Source organism: Pseudonaja textilis, chromosome Z, assembly GCF_049901715.1.
Source record: "Pseudonaja textilis isolate UNSWEBS1 chromosome Z, rPseTex1.2, whole genome shotgun sequence".
In the NCBI taxonomy this organism is placed as follows: Eukaryota; Metazoa; Chordata; class Lepidosauria; order Squamata; family Elapidae; genus Pseudonaja; species Pseudonaja textilis.
The window spans coordinates 82,651,739-82,677,284 of NC_142008.1; the positions used below are offsets into that span (position 1 = coordinate 82,651,739).

At 37.3% G+C, this 25,546-nt stretch overlaps 1 protein-coding gene across 2 annotated transcripts in view; it reads left to right on the plus strand.

The window, feature by feature from the left end:
• Positions 1-1,355: 1,355 nt before the first annotated feature.
• The window catches only part of HGSNAT (heparan-alpha-glucosaminide N-acetyltransferase), a 39,502-nt gene continuing 15,311 nt past the window's right edge, over positions 1,356-25,546 (plus strand). Inside the window, exons 1-10 of one of the 2 annotated variants that reach the window (XM_026717367.2) lie at positions 1,356-1,531; positions 4,677-4,792; positions 5,220-5,350; positions 6,516-6,637; positions 13,476-13,545; positions 13,902-13,971; positions 14,778-14,887; positions 17,175-17,251; positions 17,673-17,703; positions 21,049-21,209. In XM_026717367.2, the coding sequence (XP_026573152.2) occupies positions 1,441-1,531; positions 4,677-4,792; positions 5,220-5,350; positions 6,516-6,637; positions 13,476-13,545; positions 13,902-13,971; positions 14,778-14,887; positions 17,175-17,251; positions 17,673-17,703; positions 21,049-21,209 (979 nt within the window). In that variant the 5' untranslated portion in view covers positions 1,356-1,440. The remainder of the gene's footprint in view (positions 1,532-4,676; positions 4,793-5,219; positions 5,351-6,515; positions 6,638-13,475; positions 13,546-13,901; positions 13,972-14,777; positions 14,888-17,174; positions 17,252-17,672; positions 17,704-21,048; positions 21,210-25,546) is intronic. The other variant, XM_087916190.1, reaches the window with a different exon arrangement.

Sequence of the window (25,546 nt, forward strand, 5' to 3'; positions counted from 1 at the left end):
AAATAAAAACAATAGGAGAGCGGCCGTAGGCACATTGGTGCGCTTATGCATGCCCCTACAGACCTCTTAGAAGGGGTGAGGTCAATAGTAAACAGTCTAAGGTTAAAGTTTTGGGGTTTGGGGAAGAAACCACAGAGTCAGGTAGAGTATTCCAGACATTGACTGTTGCTGAAGTTGTACCTCCTGCAATCAAGTTTGGTACAATTAACCTTGAGTTTGTATCTATTATTTGCTCTTGTGTTGTTATGGTTGAAGCTGAAGTATTCATTGATAGGTAAGTCATTGCAATGTATGATTTTATATACTATACTTAGATCAGACCCGAAAGCGGCATAGTTCTAGGTTTTCTAGGTCTAGAATTTCAAGTCTGGTGGCATAAAGTATTCTGCAACGAGTAGAGAGTGGAGAACTCTTCTTGTGAAATATTTCTGGACGTTTCTCAACTGTGTTAATCTCAGATATGTAATGTAGGTTCCAGACTGATGAGCTGTATTCAAGTATTGGTCTAGCAAATGTTTTGTATGCTCTAGTTAGTAGTGTGATATTACCAGGAGAAAAAGCTATGTAGGATTAGGTTAACAACTCTTAATGCCTTTTTGGCTATGTAGTTACAGTGGGCTCTAGCACTTAGGTCATTAGAGATGAGTACTCCAAGGTCCTTGACAGAGTTTGGATCATCAACAAGGTCTTGACTATTCAGCTTGTATTTTATTTTCTGATTTTTTTTTGCCAATATGTAAGACAGAGCATTTATTTGTTGAGATTTGAAATTGCCATTTGTTTGACCATTCTGATACATAGTTGAGGTCTTTTTGAAGGATATAGCTTCTTTTCACAACTGTTATTAACTTAGTAACTTCATTGATTCACTTAACTGAGGCAAACGTCATAAAACGGGGCAAAACTCACCAACAGAAAGTTTGGGCTCAACTGTAGTAATAAGTAGAGGCCTACCTGTATTCTCTATAGAGCAGTGTTTCTCAACCTAACAACTTTGATTTGTGTAGACTTCAACTCCCAGAATGCCTCACCCAGCATGAAGCTGGTCCTCGCAACTTGGTTAAGGTTGAGAAAAACTGCTCAGAAATGACCGCAGTGATTTAAAACAAATATCAGAAGGAGCAGAAGTATTTAAAATTGACTAAGAAACGACAAAGGCCAAAGCCATGTAAATTGGGAGGGGGGAGAAGTTTAATGAAGCCTGGTCACTCAAGCCCCGTTTTCGTAGCCTTTGCGTCCTCTTCAGTGCTCACTATCGTCTAACTCTTCCCAACTGCAGCAATTACCCCAATGTCAGCACCAATCGCTGCTTTATCCCCAAATATAGCAGAGCATGCGCGGGGCGGGGGAGAAAAAGAGGGCAGGAAGCTGCCTCCGCCTCCGCCAGCAGAGTGGTCCGCTCCTCCGTTTTCGAGCAAAGAAGGAAGAGAGGTGGCAAGTATGGTGGTTTCGGATTGTCTGGGTCGCTCGGCAGCCTATCTCGGGGGGGCGCTTATCGCACTCCTTGTGTCGGGCTTAGCTCAGCCCCATGGTAAGCCTTTTCTTCCCCGCCAAAGTATCCTTCCCTGTTACCTCGTAAGCGCTGCCTCCTACGGGCATTCGCATTTCTAGCAGGAGTTTTTTAAAGGCGCAGAAATCCTTTGCTTTTGTTCTGCCCGGCGAAAAGGGTGCTCGACTCCAGATACCTTCGAGAAGAGCTCCTCAGCAATGGAAATCAATCGACGGTTGTGGAGGAGGGAGAGAAGGGAAGGAAGGCCTCGCTTTTAACGAACTGATTCATCATTCCTTGCTTTAAGGACGCCATTGCTTGCAGTTTAATATTTTCTCTTTCTGAAGACATTAGGAGGTGCTTAAAAACAACAATCAAAATCTAAACATGCACTTAAATCTAGTGCATAAGATAAAAAAGCTGTGGACCACTTCTTCACAATTCACCTAGTTGGGAGGGATCTTGTTGGCTTGTCATATTCATTCTAGTCTCCAGATTTTGGGTAGTGATCATATTTGATGTCCTACCTCCCCTTAAATCACAGCTTCCTGTCTGCCCAAATTAAGTTATCAATTTTGCAACTGCTAAAAAATTAGGGATATTGTAACAGGAGTAAAACATAGTAAAATGTGGATTAGATCACATCACCACCAGATGGATTTATAACTGACTGACCGACCAATCTCAATGAAACTACATCTACATGGAGGGAAGTATGCGGTGGGATACCCCAAGGCTCTGTTTTAAGCCTAGTGCTCTTTAACATCTTCATCAGTGATTTGGAGGAAGGGATAGATGGAGAACTCATCAAATTTGCAGATGACACGAAACTGGCAGGAGTAGCCAACACTCCAGAAGATAGGCATAAGTTACAGAAGGATGTTGACAGATTTGAACATTGGGCACTATCTAATAAAATGAAATTCAGTGGTAAAAAAACAAGGTTCTACATTTAGGCAAGAAAATCAAATGCACAGGTACATTATAGGTGGCACCTTGCTCAATAGTAGTAACAGGAGTCCAAGTGGACAATCATTTAAATATGAGCAGTGTGCTGCAGTTGCCAAAAAGCCAACACAATTTAGGCTGCATTAACAGAGGGATAGAAACAAGATCACTTGAATGTTAATATCACTTTATAATGCCTTGGTAAGGCTACACTTGGAATAATGCATCCAGTTTGGGTCGCTATGATATAAAAAGGATGTTAAAAGAGCAGAGAAGAGCAACAAAGATGATTAGGGACTGGAAGCTAAAACAACTAACGAAATATGGTTGCAGGAACTGGGTATGTCTAGTCTAATGAAAAGAAGGACTAGGGGAGACATGATAGCAGTGTTCTAATATCTCAGGGGCTGCCACAAAGAAGAGGTGGTCAAGCTATTTTCCAAAGCACCGGAATGCAAGGCAAGAAACAATGGATAGAAACTAATCAAGGAGAGAAGCAACCTAGAACTAAGAACAGATTTCTTGACAGAACAATTAATCAGTGGAACAAGTTGCCTTCAAAAGGTGTGAATGCTCCAACACTGGATGTTTTTAAAAGGAGATTGGACAATCATTTGTCTGAAACAGTAGGGTTTCTTGCCTAAGTAGGTTGGACTAGAATACCTCCAAGATTCCTTCCAACTCTGTTATTCTATTCTAAAATTAAAAAAATTGTGGACATTAATTAACACTTTGACTCCATCTTTTCGTTATGTATATTATCTAATGAAGATCAGATGGGTCATTCGTATCGAATATTTGCTTACTTCTGCTTTCACCCAGCTATTATCTTCCTGATACATAAAGCTAAATTACAAATGGGAAAATAGTGTTTTTGTGTGTGTGAATCTTCAGTTTAACAAGGAAACATTTGTTTTTCTCAAACAGTAATCAGGGCTCTTCTCTTATTTTTTTATCTTTAAAAATAATAAATTATTCATTTTTTCATAATATCAAAATAAAATTAATTTAATGCTTGGAAAAAGTATTTTAAGGAGAGGATATGAAGCAGTAAAAGACTGAGCCACTGAGAAACTGCAGCTTGGACAGAAGCAGCCCATCTACAAAAAGAACATTAGTATATAAATATATTATATAAAGTAAGTTATACCTGGTATGGGTTTTAGTGTAAATCAACATTTCTTTATTCTTTATATATACTTCTATAAGTGTAGAGTTGTAATTGCAGGAATGCTCTTATCTTGGATGGCAAACCTCAGATTAAGAATGTTTACAAGTAATTACAACTCAGGCAAACAAAGTCATTAATGTAAAGGAGGATTAGAGAAAGGAAGTAAACATAACTAGAGATAATTCATTGTGTTAATTACTATGCTAAACAGTAACGAAAGTTGAGCAGAAACCAAAGTTAACCAATGTTAGAGGATTACTAAAAATGTGTATAAATGCAAGACTAGACTCCAATAAAGTTCATGATTCGGTTGATCATGATCAACACCTTGACTGCCTCGTCATTACAACATATAAGGTGCTGTTTTTCATTTATGGAATCAGCACTTTGGCTTGGTACAGATAGTCCTTGATTTACAACTTCAATTAAGCTCAAAATTTCTGCTGTTAATATTTGTTAAGTGAGTTTTGCTCCATTTTATGATCTTTCTTGCCCCAGTTGTCAAGTGAATCACTGCATTTGTTAAGTTAGTAATGCAGTTAAATAAATCTGGTTTTCCAGATTCTTGCTTGCCAGAAGGTTGAAAAGTAATCATATGACCCTGGTACAATACAACTGTCGTAAATATGAATCAGTTGCCAAATGTCTGAATTTTGACAATGAGGATGCTGCAATGGTTGCAAGTGTGGCAAACGGTCATAAGTCACTTTTTCAGTGCTATTGTAACTTCAAATGATCACTAAGTGAACTGTTGTAAATTAAGGACTACCTGTTCTTAAAGAAAAATGCAAAGATAATCTTGAAGAATGCAGTTTATTATGTTGCTTAATATTGCTATATAATGCAATATTCTGCCATGTTGATAAGTTCACTTGGTATAAAGAGAACATAAAACAATCACAATACATTACTGGTTATGCTTTCCTTTCTGAAATGTTTTTGAGGCCTTAAAGTACACAACAAAAAAGAGATAATTCCAGGATTCTCAAGTCTCTATTGCTAGACAAAAATATCCAATTCTGATTTTTTTATATATAAATATTAAATCACCTTCATTTTTGATTCTAGATACATCCAGACGGCCTCTGTGGAACTTAAAAATGGATCAAGCTTTATTACGAATTCATAATGAATTGCTCATTGACAACTTGTCCATTTATTGGGTCTCAGATTATTGCTATAAGGTAATTCAAATATTTAGGGAAGGGGAAAGTCCTATAACCTGTAAAATGATTCAAGTTGGATGAAATGCTTCATCTGAATCAAACTGCAGTTCCAATTTTTCAATTATGATTCATGTTTGCGCTGAGTGATAGTTATGGAAAAAAATGGGTCTAATCACAAGCAAATATACATAGCTAGCCCAATGAAGTACATTTTATTTTAGATACTAGAACTCTGAATATATAAAATCAAGCCATTTTTAAAATCTTGGAATATAATGGTATAGTTTCACCTGGCAACTACTTTTAGCACAAACCACATTGTTTATTCTAGATCCAGTAACCCTTCTATTAGTTTTTCATTTCAAAGATAAGAATATTGGTTCCTCTACTGCAAGGCAAATCAATTTGTTATGGTCTTTATTCTTTTTTTCCTCATTTTTTAAAGTGTTTGGAACAGGAGCTGATTTCTGTCCAGATGAACAGAACATCCAAAGAAACTCACTTTGTAGCTATTGATACTCAGCATGCCCTCACGCTGAAGGTCAATGATTCTAAAGAAGGAAAAGAATTGTGCAGGTTAGTCTTTTAAGATGCATAACTTCTGTTATGTGTTAGAGAAATCACAGAAGTATTTTATTTAGCTAATCCATCAAAAAATACTGATTTTGGTATATTATTTAATTTTATACTAAAATGTATTATCTAAACAAAATTCAATGGGCAGTTGTAGGTGCTGGCTTTATAACAGGGGTGTCAAATTCAAGGCCTGTGAGTCAGATGCGGCTCACAGGGTGTTAGATCCAGCCTGTGGGGACAGCGAAAATGGAGCTCGGCAGAGCTCCCTGCGCCTCATTTTTTACTATGACCCCCTCCCCCTCCGTTTTCATTGGCAGAGGGCTATAAAAACAAACCAAAAACAAAACAAGGAGAAATGTTTCCTCTTTTGCATTCAGCATGCAAGAAGGAACAGGAAAGAAGAAAGGGAAAGAGGAAAGAAAGAAAAAGGAGAAGGAAGGAAGAAAGGAAGGAAGATTATAATGAGAGTGAGGGAGGGTCTCAGGGAAGTCTTGCATTAGCACTTGGCCACCACAAGTGTTCCCGACATACATGTGACATACAGGCAAAGTCCACACCTATCATGCAACGCCTATGCCCATCAAGGCCATGCCTGCCCCCCTCCACCTTTTAAAGTCAATCACAACCCTGATGCAGCTCTCAATGAAATCAAGTTTGACACATCCAAACATCTGTGTAAAAGCAAAATTACATTAGAAACAGTGAAGTAATAAATGGTAGGATAAACAGTTCAAAGATAGAAATCATAGCAAATGAATTAAGAAGTATAATATGAGGAAAGTGAACATATTGAGAATTATTGAGATTTGCATGTATTCCTTAAGCTTACATATCAGTAAGAAAACATCCAAGTACATTCATACTGCTTAAAGTGCTCTGTTTCTTTAGCGCTTGTAAAATGGACAGGTATGTTGGAATTTCCCAACTTTGTGAGCAGTAATAGCATTTTATGTGAGACGTGAACTTCTTTGTTAAGAATTTTGATAACCTCATGTATCAAATATTAACACATCTGAAAAACTAGATGAGTTTAAGTTATGTTTAATGGGTTGTTCATTTTTAACTCTTTTAAACTTTTAAGGGCGTTAATTCTGTTCATATGTTGTCAGAATTGTTCTAACCTGAATTAATTTCATAAATATTTTTTCCTCTTTGCTATCTCTAGGATTCATTATCATTTTGGAGAATATGGAAACTATTCTTTAAGGATTAGGCATCTCCAGAGTAACATTATGAACGTTACGTGTGATATAATTATCAGTCAAAGTCCTCTCAACAGCTATCTCCGTATGTTACTTTAAACTTTTATAACTTGTGTTGTTTGTTTGTTGCTTTAATGCTTGTTTTAATTCATTTAGAAAACGGACTAGTTGTACAGTCATGCTTGGCTTAACTGTTTCTATGCAAGGGTGCTATCCCATTTCAGTTCACCCTATATCAGAGGTATCAAACTCAAGGCCTGTCATGATTGATGGTATCAAAACCTGTCAGCTGGTGCTCCATTCAAAATCCAAGAAAGAAATACTTAGACTCCATTAATTAGAGAAAAGATATCTTTTACTGGAAATCAAGTGGTAGCAACAAAAGAATTCTGAATCTGAGAAAAAGGGTGCGTAAATCACATATACAAAGTGATGGCAACGTTCCCACCCCCAACAGTTCAATTGGCTCATCCAATTAAAAGTTGTGTATATCCTCATGTAGGCATCTCCAGGTGGTGATGAGGCCTCTGTCCATTGACCTTGACATATTTTGATAAAGACCTGCAGCTGCGCATAGCATAGGACAGAAGCCGAAGCAAGAACTCCCCCCCTTATACAGTTCTGTTTTATAACACCTCCAGCTTACTTCCCATAACCATATCGCCCCTCCTCCCCCCGTTACTTATGACAGCTGAAAGATGCAAAGCAAAGGGAGAAAATCTTGAAGGGTGACATAGAGATCAAAGAAAGCCCGATAGATGGACTGCACATCCCATTCCCACCAAAAGCGTTCAAAAGCATGAACAGTGCCACCTTTCATTAATAGGGAAATTGGTTAAAATTGTCCAGAACAGATACCTTGAGGAGAGGGCAGACAACTACCTCTTTGAAGACAAATGGTGCTACCTTCTCCCATAAGAAAATATTAACCTTATGTGGATCTAAAATACAGGTAGTGGAACTCACAAATTTAAAGACATTATCCATTTCACCATAATCAATTCATACCAACTCTTCCCAGATTACCACTCAGGACTATGCATCAGGTAGTGCCATAGAATCTGTACCAAAGGTGCTTTTTTCAAGAGACAACTGGACTTTCTGTTTTTTTTTTCTTTGAAGATGTTTCGCTTCTTATCCAAGAAGCTTCTTCAACTCTCACTGGATGGTGGAGAGTGGAAGGATTTATACTCCTTGCAGACAATTAGTCATTTGCATTCTTTTAGTGAATCATTGAGTCCATTCAGAGGTTTATCTTGTAATCAGGGTCACCTGAGTACTGCAAATCATTGTGGAGCCTTTTTGTCATCCCTGCTGAGGGGGATGCTTCATTGGCAGAGGACCTGAATCATTTCTTTGCTCGCTTTGAAGTGGAGACATCAGAGATAGCTAAAATACAGCCACTAGCCAATTGTAGCCCCCACCTCATTATGGAGGAACAGGAGGTGAAGAGCATTCTGAGGGCTGCGGACCCTAGAAAGGCTGCCGGTCCTGACATTATCTCTGGCCAAGTGCTTAAAAACTGTGCTAATCTGTTGGCTGGAATCTTTACCAGGATCTTCAATCGGTTTTTATACTAATCTACTATTCCATCTTGTTTGAAGACTTCCACCATTGTTCAGCTGCCAGAGAATAACCTCAACGATTACAGACCAGTGGCACTCACTCCTATCATCATGAAGTGCTTTGAGAAGTTGGTCTGCCAGCACATCATTTCTGGTCTTCCCCATACATTTGATAAACACCAGTTTGCATACAGAAGAAATAGATCTACAGAGGATGCTATAGTCATCATTCTGACTCATCTAGAACAGGGAGGGAGGGGCTATGTGAGGATACTTTTTGTAGATTTTAACACAATCATTCCACATAGACTGATGTCTAAACTTTTGGACCTTGGACTTTCTTATTCAATCTGCCTTTTGATTATGGCTTTTCTGTCTGGCTGTTCTCAGAGGGTCAAATTAGGTAATCATATCTCTTCAGCCCTTATTCATAACACTGGTAAACCACAGAGTTGCATGTTGAATCCCTTACTCTATCCTCTCTATATGTGCATGACTGCATTCCCACTCATGTTAGTAATACTATTGCTAAATTTGCAGATGATACAACAGTGGTGGGACTTATCTCCGGGGGGGATGAGTCTGCCTACCAAGATGAAGTGGACCAGTTGCTTTCGTGTTGTGGAGACAACAACTTGGTCCTCAACACTAATAAGACCAAGGAGCTTATAGTGGATTATAGAAGGAACAGATCAGACATCCAGCCCTTGTTTATCAATGGAGACCGAGTGGAGCAAGTGGCGTTTTAACTTTCTGGGTGTTATCCTAAAGAGGACCTGACCTGGTCCACATTGCAGCCCTGGTCAAAAGGGCCCAGCAGAGGTTATACTACCTGAGACTTCTCAGAAAACAACAACTGAATGAAAAACTGCTGGTGACTTCCTACTGCTGCACCATAGAGAGCATTTTAACATACTGCACCTCTGTATGGTTTGCCAATTGTGCAGTGGCAGATAGGACAGCACTCCAGAGGGTTAATGTCATTGCCCAGAGGATCGTTGGTTGCCCTCTCCCCTCTTTAGAAGAGCTTTATAGCTCCCGCTGCCTTAAGGAAGTTCAAAACATTCTCAAAGATCCATCTCATCCTGGGCATCCTTTCTTTGAACTATTACCGTCTGGCAGACAGTACAGAATAATAAAAACAAGGACAAATAGGCTGAAACAAGTTTCTATCCCGGGGCAGTAGTTCTTTTGAATTCTGCCGTATAGTGCAATATTAATGCAATATCAGGGGTTTTCAATTCAAATTCAATTCAATTTTCATTCAAGTATAGAATGTGAAGGATGTATGTTTTGTGTTTTATTTTTATCGTTAAAATGTACACTGAAGATGTCATTTAATTTCATTGTACAAGATGCAATGACAATAAAATAAAATATCAGTGTTATAGACTGGAGACAGATGATGTCATATCCCTCCCCCTCTGTTGAAAGAGGGCTGTTCAGTTTTGACATGGATGGCTTCTTCAACCCCTCTTTCAAACCAGTGGTCCTCTGTCCAAAATGTGGACATTGCTGTCTTCATAAGAATGTCCTTTCTCTTTTAAATGCAGATGGACTAGTCCTAATGCATTTTTTCTCCCATGTTGTGCCATGCAGTATTCCATTCCGTACCATCCAGTCAGAGTTTAAGAAGCTTCTTGGATGAGAAGTGAAACATCTTAAAACAACAACAGAAAGTCCAGTTACCTCTTGAAAAAAAGCATCCATGACCAGGATGACTGAGAATCTCCATAGACATAAAAACTGTATAGCTAAAGTCTAACGCTAAGTGAATCTGAACAACTTCATTCTACAGTTGTCTAGGATAATCTTCTCTCTGTCATGTAAGAGATGAAATTGAAATTGATTGCAATGGCAATTCAGTTTAAGATAGGACTTCATAACTGAAATTAAATAACAGTCAAGCCACAAGCATTTTCTCATGTATTATAAAGAATGACTACAGTATGTGAGAATATATTCAAGTCTCTTGTGTATTACTTATATGTACATATATTACTTATATGTATTTCACATTTGACGAAAACCAGGAACAGTATTTATTTCAATTTTTATCTTTTCTTTTGAACATTTCAACCAAGACATTTGACAGTTCTTTGATCTGTAATTAATATAAAGTTCTAGTAATTTGGATTATCTCCTGTTTTTCTTCATCCAACCTGTGTCGCATACTAAGTAGTATTTTAGGATTTGAGTAATTTCTATAGATTTCAATTCCTAAGGTTTTGAGACACAAAGAGAAACAGGGTTCTGTTTCCAGGTTTCTTTATTGAAAATATGTCAGTTTCTTATGAACAGGCCTATTTGTCTAACCCAGAAGTGTCAAACTGACAGCATCACGTCATCATGTAATCTATCGTGACTTTTCCCCTTTGCTAAAATGGCCACAAGGTTGACACCCCTGGTCTAACTCATAACTTAGGTCCTTCAGTCATAAAATTAAAAAAAGATTTTCTGAATGTCTGTGGAGATTCTCAATCATCTAGGTCATCATTGTCCCAAAAGTGCTTTTTCAGAAGGCTTTCAAGAAAAAACTAAAGTCTTAAGTTGCCTTTTGAAAAAGCACCTTTGGGACAAGATGCTGTAGACTCTTTTTTAAAAAATATAAATGTTGAACTAGACTAAAAAAATCTCGCAAATCTAACAGCAAAGATATTCTACAAAGTTCAGATAATCAACTAAAAGAGGCTGATAAAGAATCTCCTTGATTGCAATAATATAAATATGTGAAGCAGAACTGGAGAGTGGTACAACAGCCATTGAAAAGAAGAATGTTGGAATTAAACTTTGCATGAACCAGTTGGAATTAAGTTCCACCAGCTTTTACACCTAATTGCACTGTTCACTGGGGGAGTATATGTAGAGATACACATAGTCCTCATTTAGCAGACGGTGACTGTTCAAAATTATAGCAGTCATGAAAAAGTTCACCTATAGTTACTACCTGTTGAACTGTGTTTGACCCCTTTTCCCCTTCCCTCTCACAGAGCAGATATTGTCTAAACAAGTTTCCTGAGCTGCTTTTTCTGTGTCACAACATGTCCCTTAAAAAGTGCTAAGCAGATTGTTGTAATGACGAGGCAGTCGAGTTGCTTGATCATGATCAACTGAATCATGATGAACTTTATTGGAGTGTAGTCTTGCATTTATACACATTTTTAGTAATCCTCCAACATTGGTTAACCTTGGTTACTGCTTAACTTTCGTTACTGTTTAGCATAATAGTAATTAACACAATTAATTATCTCTAGTTAAAGTCTAACATATGTTTACTTCCTCTCTTTAATCCTCCTTTAGATTAGTGATTTTGTTTGCCTGAGTTGTATTTGCTTGTAAACATCCTTTATCTGAGGTTTGCCATCCAAGATAGGAACATTCCTGCAATTACAACTCTTCAGCAGATGTTAGTAAAGTTCAACTCTGTGTTCTCAGTAGATTAGAAATTTTTCACCTGCTAATTGCTGTCTGACACTGACAAGATTTTAATTACTTTCACATTACAGTATTGGAAGGAAAATCCATCTGATTCAAGTTCCAAGCTGGGAAAAGACACTGGAAATAATATGGAGACTGATAGGAAAGACTGTTTACTGAGAGCAGAACCGGTACACATACAGTGTGCAGTTCTGGGACAGCTGACCAATTGGTTTGGTTTTACATGAGCATTTGCCCAATCTTTCTTAATAGGCATAAAATATCTGCTGGGGCTATTAAGAAAGACTTTAGTATGTTTTCTGTCTTTAAGAGCATATTTCTTCATTTCTCTCTTCAGGGAAATATAATCTACTTCTTTTTAATATTCCCCAAAATATTTCATTCTTCATGGTGGGAGGGGGGGCTTCCCACAACAGTAAAGGCTTTTGTTACCAAAGCCACTGGCAAGGCAAACAGCCATGGCTAATGCTGTGTATTTTCAATGTGTATTCCTCATTGTGTGCCTGTTTACACTTTTGTAATTTCCTCCTCTCCAAATAATGTAAATACACAAACATTAATGTAAATATAAACAATCTTGCCAATTATCCCAGTTCTGGTGTGAGTATTCACTCTAGGATAGGGGAATGGGGAAAGGGGCTATAAGATTTGTCCTTTTTACCTGGTTCCCTTATAAGTCAAGTTCTAGATAGCTTTCCAGCCATTCAGGTTTACTTCTTTGGGATTGTAGTCTTCTGATGCTTAAACAAAATCATAAGAACAGTTGTGGTTAGATGATTTTTCAATTAGCGGTTGCTTCATTTAATTACTGAGTTTCCAATCCCAATTGTAGTTGTTATTTGGGGACTATCTGTAGTTAGCTGAGCATCTCTTAACTTTTATTTCCTTCCCATGTCTAAAAGACTTGAGTAGAATAGAATAGAAATAGAATAGAATAGAAGAGCAGAGCAGAGCAGAGTTGGAAGAGACCTTGGAGGTCTTCTAGTCCAACCCCCCTGCCTAGGCAGGAAACCCTACACCACTTCAGGCAAATAGTTATCCAACATCTTTTTAAAAACTTCCAGTGTTGGAGCATTCACAGCTTCTGGAGGCAAGTTGTTCCACTGATTAATTGTTCTAACTGGTAGGAAGTTTCTCCTTAGTTCTAAGCTGCTTCTCTCCTTGAATAGTTTCCACCCATTGCTTCTTGTCCTGCCCTTAGGTGCTTTGGAGAATTGTTTGACTTCCTTTTCTTTGTGGTAGCCCCTGAGATATTGGAGCACTGCTATCATGTCACCCCTAGTCCTTCCATTCTCCTCCTTAGTCTTGATGCTCATGATTTCAACAGAACTGTTTCCATTCATGTTGCTGCAATATCTTTGATCATTTCTTTCTGGTAGCTGTCAAAGCACATTAGCAAGAAATATAGTTACGTAAGCTACTTTTAGTCACATTTTGTGACTAAACGTGACAAATGGAAGTCACACTTTTTTATTGTATTTGAACTCACCTCATTTTACTTACCTAGTGTTTAATCTAAATATTTTAATATGCTGTTACACTTTGCTATGGTGCAATGTCTAATCATTATTTTTTTCCTTAGCTGTTCCTTTCCAGGAAGCCTACATAAAAATGTTTATTACATTGAAGACCTTTTATAATGCTTCTTGAAAGAGCTGAATAATTTAGAAGTTTTGCTATTTCACAAAAAGTTTGTGAAAAAGTGAAAAGAAATCCATTTTATGGTTTACATTAAATATAGGAACACCATGTTTTCTTTGTGCTTTTACAAGGTTTCAACCTTGGAAATAAACTAAGGCAATTTCAATTAGAAGTCTGAAATACAAATGGACCTTGGTTTTTTTAAAAAAAATATTTGAAAAAAATTGCTCTAGAATGTATACTTTATTGTTTACAGTAATTATGTTTTTCTTTTTGCAGCTATTTTATTTGCATTTCTCATCTACGTGGGTATTTTCATTATTCTGATGATTGGAAAGATTTTCATAAAGTAAGTAAATATTTTAAAATGAGACTAATTGGGTGTATACATTGTTCTTCCATATTTGCATGTTAAAGCTTAGTTTAACCATTGAACAATATGGCAGTGTATTGAAATTTTTCCCAAAATATATACTTTTGAAGAAGTAATATTTTATGTTTATTAAGGAAAGGGCCTTCAGTGGGGACTTTCTTTCTCCACTTAAAACTTTATCAGTTGGCTCCCAGAATTGCTTGTTTTGAGAGAAAATTATTTAAACAGCTTTAAAGTGCTTGATTACGACAATGTTTTCAGGATGATAATTTTAGAAGAACATTTGTGGTACTCAGGACTAAAATCTGATTTTCTAAATTTCTGTTTTATAGCACTGAACGAGTAAGAAATTGGTTCTTCAAAAAGATGGATCCTAGAGAAACTGATCGACTTATTAATTCAGTAAGATCTTTAATAGTGGGATCATATATGTTATTTTTAGACTTCACTGTTGTTTTCTGATACAGATAAGTCATGAAAGCTTAACTATACCGACTGATAATTAGATTTTTCTCTTTACAAATAAGTTGTCTTCAGATGAGTTCAACCATGCATGTTAACCATAAAGCCTGAGAGCTTTATGATCATGAAATAATTGTGTAAAAACCATCATAGATAACCTTCAAAGCATTTGAAGGTAACCTAACATCGCTGCAGCCGAGTTGCTTTTTCATGTAAGTGCTTCAGACATTGAATGACATATACTTGATTTTTGCTTAACAAGAGATAAAAATCAATCTGTTTAATAAAGCATATACTTGCATAAATGGATTTCATTGACTCAACTTAAATAGGTTGACTAATTAACACTGATATTATATTAATACTGACCTGTTTAGTTATGCTAGAGAGGAATGCTATACTTATTTTTTGTTTTGCTCTAGAATGAGGCCACATATAATTAAAAGAGTACCAAATGTGTCTGTGAATTCCTTTTGCAATCTTAATTACCAATTAGTACAGTGGTGAATGTACAAATTAGCCCAACTTATTGGGATCTGTAAAATGAAGTTAAAAATTAAGAAAGACAGGAAACTGCTACGATTGAAGGAAAATAATGCTAGAATTATCCAATTCAATAGAGAACATGGCATATGAAAAAATACATATGGAGAAAACATTACGAAAAGACAAGATCCTTGTCAGGGTTATCAAATTTATAATTAAGTTTTCATAGCTAATCTTTCCTTGTCGCCTTCATTTTTCAGGAACTTGGATCCCCAAGTAGAACAGATTCCATTGGTGGTGAATTCCCAATAGGAGTATGGAACACTACTTCCTCTCTACCGAGACTTCGTTCCCTGGATACCTTCAGAGGGTACATTGCAGTTCTGGATAATTCCTTGGAATTTTTCTGTAAATGTCTTTGGGAATATTATCAGCTGAGATTTATAAGTGCAGTAGTATTCACATTCATGAAGTACTAGTGGTAGCTACCAAGAGTGGAACTCACTTACCCTTTACTGTGATGCTGTAAAGTAACATTCCACAGATGTGCCAGTTTACTATCCAAATAAAGGGAGCTGTCTGTCTCCGAGTTATTGATTGGAATGGAAGTTTGCTGGAACGCCGACAGACAGAACAATAGAACTGGTTTAAAACTGTTAAAACCGGCACTTCCTGTTCTTTATTGTGTTAAGGAACTGGACTTGTGTAGATTCACTTCATATGTCCCTGAGGTAACAGAAATCATTATCTTGGGTTTGGAGGTTCTGATTTCCTGTTAGGTTGTTGGCTGTTGAACAATTGAACTTAGAAAAACGCAACACACTTAAGCCTCTTCTGGATGGGAATAATGATCTGGTACCTGTAAACAACATCCTATCTACCTGAACCCTCATCAGATTTAATCTTGTTTTGGGGATTAGGGTAGATTTTTACATTTTATTTTTTCATAATTTTTTAAAACTAAGAAGCTGCTACACCTTTTTGTTTTAAAAGAAAATCTAAATTGTAGCAGAGGTAAGATCTGATAAAACCCGTGTTGATCAAAAGTATGGGTAATAAAAACAGATACTGCAATCAACACACCATTTTGAAATGTATGCACAAGAATATGGAGGAGGAGACATGAAAGAGATTGTAATGTATGTTGCCTACTTGGGAGGAGGGTAAACTAGTCTGCTGGGTTTCTTTGAGGAAATGAAGGAATATGTCTTTACTTTGAATGCTTCTATTTCTTTCATGAGCTTTCTCAACCTGATGCCATTGACATAGCAGCATTGGGTGGCAATCAGGGAAACATAAAAAATCCATGTTGAGTAACACTATTGTTTATTTCTTAAATTTATATGCTTCCCACCTTATCAAAAATCTTGTTAGCCAAAAATCCTTGACTGACATGGTTAGCAGCATGCATCCTCTGCCAGCACAGGTAGTTCTGTACCATTCTCTAGAATCTGCAGTTTTCTGCGTATGAAATGGGAAATTTGTTGAGCTGGATGGGTGACAACAAATGTAATCTGGTTTTTGCAACTTAGTTCTTACCCTTGCCTACAATTTAGATTTGTTAAGCTAAGTTATTTTCCTCAATGCTTTACCAATTTATTTTCTGTGAAATGTATATTATATGTAAAACAGGAATTCAGAAGAGTTGTATTTCAAAATTTCCCTCTTTTGTATACTTATATTGTTGAACAAATTTTTTCGGCCTTAGCCACTTGAAGGAATCTTGGAGGTTTTCTAGTTTAATCCCCTAGCCAAGGCAGAAAATTGTCCAATCTTTTCTGGAAAACTTCCAAGGATGGATGACCCACCAGTCCAGGAGACAAGCTATTTCATTGATTAATGGTTTCCATTGTCAGGAAAATCCTCCTTAATTCTAGACCGGATCTCCCTTAATGAACTTCCATCCATTGCTTCTTGCCCTGCCTTCAGGTGGTGTGGAGAATAAATTGAGCCCCTCTTTCATGTAACAGCCTTTCAGATATTGGAAGAAGACTATCATATCCAAACCTTCTCTTCATTAGGCTATACATATTTAGGTCACTTAGCCACTACATTGTACAATGTAGTAGTAGACTACAATTTTTATTGTCCATATTTGTTGTTGTTTTTTAAATAGCCATTTTTTCCAAGTGAAAAATCCTGGAAGCTCTGCCTTCGAGCTGAACTCACCTGAGAAGCATCTTGCTTCAAGCTTCTTCAAGTATCTTGTATTTGTATACAAACCTAGTAGTGAAATGGGCTTTTCTGTTCATGTGACTCCCAAGTCCTGGACAGAGCTTTCATTCCGGCCCCAAAAACTCTTTAAAGTTCCCATTACACTGCCTGGACAAGCAAGGTCCAGGAAAAGAAGTGAGCATTTTGAGATTAACCATATCCTTTTAGCAGCTATTTTATGAAAGTGTTCATGAAATCTTTCAAGTATTTTTTCTGGTCCCTTTTGATGTTGCTATATCCCATCCACTCACCCCGTTAAAAAAAACTGATAATGTTTAAAAGACAATATTTACTCTTTGTTTGGAAGATAAAAGTATTGATCAAATTTACTAATGTAAGACTTATTGATGAACAATATTTTATCACTGTAACAATGAAAAAAGTGCATTCAGAATTAATATATGCACTCAGTGTGTGATTATGATACCTATTTGACTTTATAGCCTGGCACTTACAATTATGGTCTTTGTGAATTATGGTGGAGGAAAATACTGGTTCTTCAAGCATCAGAGCTGGAATGGTAAGATATTTAAAATCCATTTGTCCTCTCATTTTAATTATATAAAATGAAATTGCCTCATTTACTCTTCTGCTATGGGGAGTTCAGGAGTTTTTAAAATATCACTGTTCTAACTAATGTTCAGCAAGACTAGCGGATAGTTGTAGTTGGACAAGCAGCCATGAGAGAGAGAGAAAAGGGAGGAATTGGGCCTGTATGTAGTTTGAAATAGAAGCCTCGGAATAAATGCTTCTTTTTTTAACTTATTTCACTCCAGAGTACTACTTCGCATTGTGCTGATCTTGTATTATGTGTTTTAGAAAGTTCAGAGTTAACTGTTAATAATACTTTAGAACCAAATATTTTATTTAAGTATCTAAGAATAGTAATTCTCTATTGTTATGAACATTAATTGTATGTTAATATCTGTTTCTTTTTATAGGCTTAACAGTAGCAGACCTCGTCTTTCCATGGTAATTCATGTTGATTGTTAATAGCTTGAATTTAACTAAGTCTATTCAGAATAACTCATATGGGAATAACTAATTTGGCCTATCAGTTTGATCAGGACAAGTTTAGTTGGATTCCTAATCATGAAAATGGTTAATGTTTCCAGTGACTTTCTGTAAACCATAGTTTTAGACTAAAATTCTAATAAGTACATGCAGTTCCAAAACTTTATTTAAAAAAAAAATGTTGGATTTTTAACTAAAATCCTTAAAGTCATTTCCAGAACATAAACATTACAACATTGTCATGCAGTTTATTTATCAGAAGGTTGTTCTAGATTTCCATAAGAGAGACCCACTGACTGTTTCTCAAGGAGAGAAATCCTCATCTCAGCTACAATCAGTTGCAAATGTGACACCACCTTGTCTTTTATTGCTCTTTCCACCTCTGCTGGCTCAAGTTTCCTACGTGGTCCATCTGCTCAATTTCTTCCATCGTAGGCAGATGTTTCATTGCTGAGAAAGGACTGGGATTGAAAGTTCATGCAGGGAGTGTTTTTGAGCTGACATAATTTTCTGCTTGTTTCCCTCTCCTTTGCACTATGTTCTTACTTTTGCAGTTTTCCTCAGGAAATCAAAGTATCCATCCTTTCACACTGCTATCATATCTCCCCTAGTCCTTCTTTTCATTAGACTAGATATACCCAGTTCCTGCAACCATTCTTCATATGTTTTAGCCTCCAGTCCCCTAATCATCTTTGTTGCTCTTCTCTGCACTCTTTCCAGAGTCTCAACATCTTTTTTATATCACGTCAACCAAAACTGAATGCAGTATTCCAAGTGTGGCCTTACCAAGGCATTATAAAGTGGTATTAACACTTCATATGATCTTGGTTCTATCCCTCTGTTTATGTAGCCTAGAATTGTGATGGCTTTTTTGGTAGCTGCTGCACACTACTGGCTCATATTTAAATAGTTGTCCACTAGGACTCCAAGATCCTTCTCACAGTTACTACTATTGAGCAAAATACCACATATACTGCACCTGTGCATTTGATTTTCTTGCCTAAATGTAGAACCTTACTTTTTTCACTATTGAATTTCATTTTGTTAGATAGCGCCCAATGTTCAAGTCTGTCAGGATCCTTCTGTATCTTAAGCCTACCTTCTGGAGTGTTGGCTATTCCTGCCAGCTTGCTTTCATCTACAAATTTGATGAATTCCCATCTATCCTCTTGTCCAAGTCATTGATGAAGATGTTGAAGAGTACTGGGTGTAAAATAGCCCTCCATGTAGATGCAGTTCCATGAAGACTGCACATTGAGTGCGGTTGGTCACGAATCCATCTGGAGGTGATACTGTCTAACCCACATTTTTCTACTTTATCTAGTAGTAGGTTATGATCTATCAAATGCCTTATTGAAGTCCAAATAAATTATATTAACAGCATTCTTCTATATTTCAGTAGATGTCTATTTCAATATTTTTCCTTCTTAAGATTTAAAAGAATTTTTACCAGTGATAATAAAGTGATTTCACTGAGGAAGTTCTACTACAAAATGTGGGGATACATCAGTGCTGTGTTGTTGGCACTTATTCCTGTAAAGTGTAACTTTCTTTTCACTTCATTAGTGATTGCACTCTGATCCACAAGCCTCTAAGCAAGTGCTGACACACAACAGAAGCAAAACATAATGTCTATAAATGGATATAAAATAATATTGTTGGAAGAACAGTGGAGGTCTTCAGTGGAGGTCCCCTGCTAAGCAAGAGACTCTGTGCCACTTCAGATAAGTGGCTGCCCAATTTCTTCTCAAAAACCTCCAGTTATGGAACACCCACAACTTCTGGAGGCAATCTAATTCCATTGATTAATTGTTCTTGCTGTCAGAAATTTCTCCTTGGTTCTAGATCGGCTCTTTCTTTGATAGATTTCCATCATACTTCGCGTTCTGCCTTCAGGTGCTTTGGAGAATAGGTCAACCACTTTTCTCTATGACATCTCCTCAAATGTTGGAAGGCTGCTATCATGTCACCCCTTACTCCTTTTCTTTGTTAGATTAGACCAGGGGCCTTTAAACCTGACAGCTTTAAGACTTGTGGACTTCAACTCCCAAAATTTCTCTTCCAGTTACGTTAGCTCAGGAATTCTTGGAGTTGAAGTCCACAAGTCTTAAATTTGCCAAGTTTGAAGATCCTTGGATTAGACATACCCAATTCCTGCAACCGTTTGTCATATTTTAGCCTCAGTCCCCTAATTATCTTTATTGCTCTTCTCCACTCTTTCTAGAGTCTCAACATCTTTTTTTATTGTAGTGACCAAAACTGGACACAGTATTCCAAATGTGGTGTTATCAAGGGATTATAAAGCAGTACTATACGTGATCTTGATACTATCCTTTTGTTGATGCAGACTAGGATTGTGTTGCTTTTTTGGCAACTGCAGCACATTGCTGGCTCATACTTAAGTCATTGTTCACTAGGCTTCCCAGATCCCAGTTTACTGCTCTTGAGTCAGGTATCACCTATTCTATTCCTGGGCATTTGTGGGGTTTTTTGCATAAGTGTAAAACCTTTTCTCATCACTGAATTGCATTTTGTTGGATAGGGGCCAGTATTAAAGCCTATCAAGTTCCTTCTGGATATTGAGACTGTCTTTTAAAGTGTTGGCTATTCCCTCCAGCTTGATGCCATCTTTAAATTGGATGAGTTTCTCTTCTATCATCTCATCCAAATAGTTTATGAAGATACTGAAAAGTATTAGGCTTAAAACAGAATCTTGAGGTGCCCCCCACTTTATGCTTGCCTCTATATTGATATAGTCTCATTGAAAATTACACTCTGAGTGCAGTTGGACAGCTAACTGCAAATCCATCTGGTGGTGATGCTGTCTATCCTACATTTTTCTATATTATGAAGAAGTAGGCTGTGTCTAAGCAGTTTGGGTAAAGGAGGAGTTTTGGATGAAAATTTGGAAAGTAACAGAGACAATGAATGCTCTTGCCAAATTGATAAGTGTAAAAATACAATGTTGGAGTAGTTAATCTTTGATCATATAAAAAAAGTTCAACATAGACTGTACTATGGAGCCCACAAAAGAACTGTTGAGAATATGAATGCCAAAGACAGCTCAAGTCTTTTGCATTTTCTAGTAATATTGACACAAAGAATTAGTTTTCTGGAATTCTTTGTAGATCTTTGGGGAAGAGAGGAATTGTTCAACTATTTCTCTAATATTCAAATTGTCCTACTTTCATTGCCAATACAAGATTCATACCTGTTTTTGTAGTTTCTCGGTTATTGAATTAATTTGATCCTCATATAATATATGTCTTTTTCTGATTTTCTGTCTCTCCTTTTTCTTTCTAGGTTTGTATTTATTATGGGCACCTCTGTTTCACTGTCTCTCAGTGCTATGTTGAGACGGGGTTGTTCCAAATGGCAGTTGCTGGGCAAAGTCTTATGGAGAAGTCTCCTCCTATTTTTAATAGGACTCATAGTTATAAACCCAAATTATTGCCTTGGACCACGTAAGTGCTAAGAGATTTATATATATATTTATATTGACTAAAAATGTGCCCCTTAGTTTGTATATCATGATAGAATTTTGGGAAAAACTGAAATTCATACCGGTGCAACTATGTACAAATCGTTGCAACTATATAAGTTCTTGCAAAGCACTTCCATGTTTCCATGAAAATAAGATCTATCCTAAAATAAGGCCTAGCTTGATTTCTATGGGTGCACCTAATATAAAACCTAGCCTAAAAATACATCCCAGTTAAGACCCTGCCCAATCTATCCCATCGTCTGGTTGTATGAGATGGAATGAGATGCATGTGTAAAAATCAAGCTGGGGTGAGGGGGGGTGGAGCTGTCCTATGTGCCCCACACCCTTAGGACCATTGTAGCCAGGCCTTCAATGCCCCGACAGCTGTCCTGCCACTGCCCAACTTCTGCCGCCACTCACAGATGGACACCATGTGGTTCATCACACCGGTGCCACATCATGCCAGTGTCTCTGCTCATGGCTGGACACCATGTGCATCACACCAGTGCTGCCAATTGCGGCAGGAGGCTGTGTGGCTTGTCATGCTGGTGCTGCTGCTTGCACAGGTATGAGCCACCAGCATTCCGTGAGCAGTGACATCGGCACGTTGTACCACGTGGCGGCTTTCCACAAGTGACTGTAGAAGAACTTGGGCAGCAGTGAAACAGGTGTAAGGATATGGGAGTCCAGGTTGTGATAGTCCTAAGGTAAGCAGATAAGACATCTCCCCAAAATAAGATCTGGTGCTCATTTGGGGTTAGTTACCTTTCATATTGTTTCTAAATCATTGTAACACTCACCTTACCTTAATACACATATAGAGGGTATATCTAAATATTATAAAGTGGTTGGAATGAAATGACTTTGGAACCAACATGATAGTTTGGAGGATAAATTTATTAACATTTAATGCAGGTATCAGAATTAACAATTTTTATTTTGTTCTGATTCATTCATGTTTCTAATCCAGTGTATCATTTTGGAGAAACCTAGTTGACAAAACATTATTCCTTTTTTCTTCTATTATTTACCTTAGAAGTTACAGAAATCAATGTTGTTTAGTAAAATTATCTTATCTATACATTGAAGAGATCCCCACCACCATCACCACATACTCTGCAGCCTGAAATCCTTTAATTTAGTCATATTATCTTCCATGTTCTCTTTGTTAACCTCGAGTACTAAGAATTTTAAAAATGGTTAAAGAAAGCTTTACTGCATTCTTTCATACAGAGATTTAATACATGTCAGTTAAGTAACCTGGCCTTAAAATCCATGTCATGTGAGCAATAAAAGCATATTGTTACACTTAATTTCCAGACATACTTTTTCTTGATCTTTCAAACCCAATCTTTATCATCAGCAGGTTGAAATGTTACGTGACCTTCTCTTTATGATAGAGCAAGAGTGTCAAACTGGCATTCCACGGGGTGGATATGTCACACACAGGCCACGCCTGCCTCAGCTCCACAAAGGGAAAAACCATCATGAAACGTCATGTGATGCCATGATACCGCGAGTTTGACGCCCATGTCATAGAGAAATGTAGATTGCAAAGATGTAAACATTATTTCTCTCTTTTAGGCATACACAGAGCATATTGTATATATAGAATTGGATGTAGGCACTCAATATCACCATACTACAGATCTATGCTTCAACTGCAGACTCAAATGATGATGAAATTGAACTTTTTTTTTTACAATGAGCTTCAATGTGCTCACAAGCAAATACCCCCCAAAATAAAATTTGTGTATATTATAGGCAATTTCAGGGTAATAGTAGGCCAAGAAGAAGTTACAAGAATATTAGGCAAGTTTGGGCTAAGTGATTGGAATGAAGCTGGTGATTGCCTAGTACAATTTTGCCAGGAAAATAATCTCAGCATAATGAACACATGATTTACTCAACACAGCACATGTACAATGCCAAATGGACAACATTGGAATCAAGTAGACTTCACATTGTCAACAACTCTGGGAAGATTCAGTTGCATTTATTAAGACATTACTGGCATTGATTGTAGCTCAAACCATCAGCTATTAATAGCTAAACTAGCTCAAACTGCAAAGTGAAAAAAATTACTTTCTCCCCAAAATTCAGTGTGAAACACATCTTATCTAGGTAACACCTTAAAAGTTAAGAATAGGTTTGAACTTGAAGGGAAAGACCAAATGAATGGGGGTGAGAGACCCAAGCTAACATCATGGAAATTACTTGAAAGCATGTGTCATGTCAAAACCAAAGAGAACAAACAAATAGCTATGTTAAGAATAGGTTTGAACTTGAAGGGAAAGACCAAATGAATGGGGGTGAGAGACCCAAGCTAACATCATGGAAATTACTTGAAAGCATGTGTCATGTCAAAACCAAAGAGAACAAACAAATAGCTATATGATGACACCATCAAAATAATTGATCAGTGTTGCGCTGCCAGAACCAAAGGTAATAAGGATGAAGTTATAAGCCTGAATGCAATTTTCCAACATGAAGCCAAGAAAGACAAAAATAGGCAGTGGGAGAAGCAGTGTCGACATCTGGAAGAACCTAATAGAAAGGGACATACCAGAATCATGTTTGCTGTAGTGAAAATGATGCGATCCACCTTTTCAGCATAGCAAGGAATTGTTAAAGATAGCAATGGGAATGTAGTGAGGGACAAGCAGAAGTTAAAAAACAGGTAGAAATAATATACGGAAAGTCTGTATAGCAGTTTAACTCACCATCAAGATTACAATGACTTTTCAATTAATAAAGAGCCAAACATCTTGAAAGGGGAAATATGGAGAAATTGCCAAATTGGAAAGCCCCAGGTATTAATTAAATACCTACAGAATTATTAAGATTAATGGAATTATGGATTATGGAAAAGGCACATGAATATCAAAAGGATCTCTATATGTGTTTTATAGATTGCAGAAAAGTTTTTGACTCTGTACACAATAAATGATGTTTGGCTTTGTGTAATCTTGGTGTTTCACCCCACCTGATTAGACTTACCAAATCACTATACACTGATCAGAAGGCAACAGTGAGAACATTCTGGCAATACAGGTTGGTTCAAGATCAGAAAGAGTTAGACAAGGCTGTATTTTATCGCCATTTTTTCAATCTGTATGCTGAAGTGATCGTTCAGAAATTAGACCTGGAATAGATTTGGGAGAGAAGATTGTAGGCAGAACCATAAATAATTTGAGATATGCAGATGATACAATACTTTCATTGAAAATAAGGAAGATCTGGAAAAAGTTATCTGGAAAATTAAGGATGAAAGTGAAAAAAAGTAGGGTTGAGTCTTAACTTCAGGAAAATAAAGATAATGACAACAGCTGCAAATGAACAAGGAGGAAATTGAACTCGTTTGAAAATGTATCTTCTTTGGATCAAAAATTGTTCAAGATGGTAGTTCAACACCTGAAATCAAACACAGTATAACCTTAGGCTGCACTGTAGTGGTTAACATGAATAAGATCTGGAAAAGCAGAGATATTGATATAAATACAAAAAGCAGACTAGTTAGAGAAATAGTCTTCCCTATAATTATATATGGACATGAGAATTGGGCAGTAAGAATGGCTGATTGAAGAAGAATTGATGCCTTTGAACTGTGGTGCTGGCATAAATTGTTGCATATACCATGGACAGCCAGGGAGGTGTGCTGAATTATATAAAACCAGAAACATCACTAGAAGCTAAAATTACAAGACTATGTCTGATTTACTTTGGCCATGCATGCAAATTCATTGCAGAAGTCATTGATGCTAGGAATGGTTCATGCAGAGGTTTCCAAACTTGGCAACTTTAAGACGTGTGGACTTCAACTCCCAGAATTCTTCAGTCAGCACAGCTGGCTGGAGGATTCCGAGAGTTGAAGTCCACGCATCTTAAAGTTGCCAAGTTTGGGAACCTCTGGGTTAGTGGATCAAAAAGAAAAAGCAAATAAACAGGCTGGCTTGATTCCGTCCAAGCTGATTCAAAAAAGCCATGCTTGACAGGGTAGCATGGAGAGCACTTGCTTGTAAATCACCAAGTGTCGGAGCCTGAGGCCATGGAGGAGGACAAGATGGAGCCAAGGCCAACAGAGGATGGCATGGCCTCTCTGATCCTGGAGGAGCAACTGGTGGAGCAGGACGAGGCAGTCCCGGGTTCCTCGGGCCTTGAAGGAGTGGCCAGCGATAGAGAGGACACAGGATAACCCAACGAGGGAAGAGGGAGAAAGAGTAGGCAGAGGAACAACAGAGATTACCTCCTCCACCTGATCCTTGAGCACGGAGGGTAGAGAGGAGGCAGGATCAGCGCAACGGCTCGGGGAGTCTT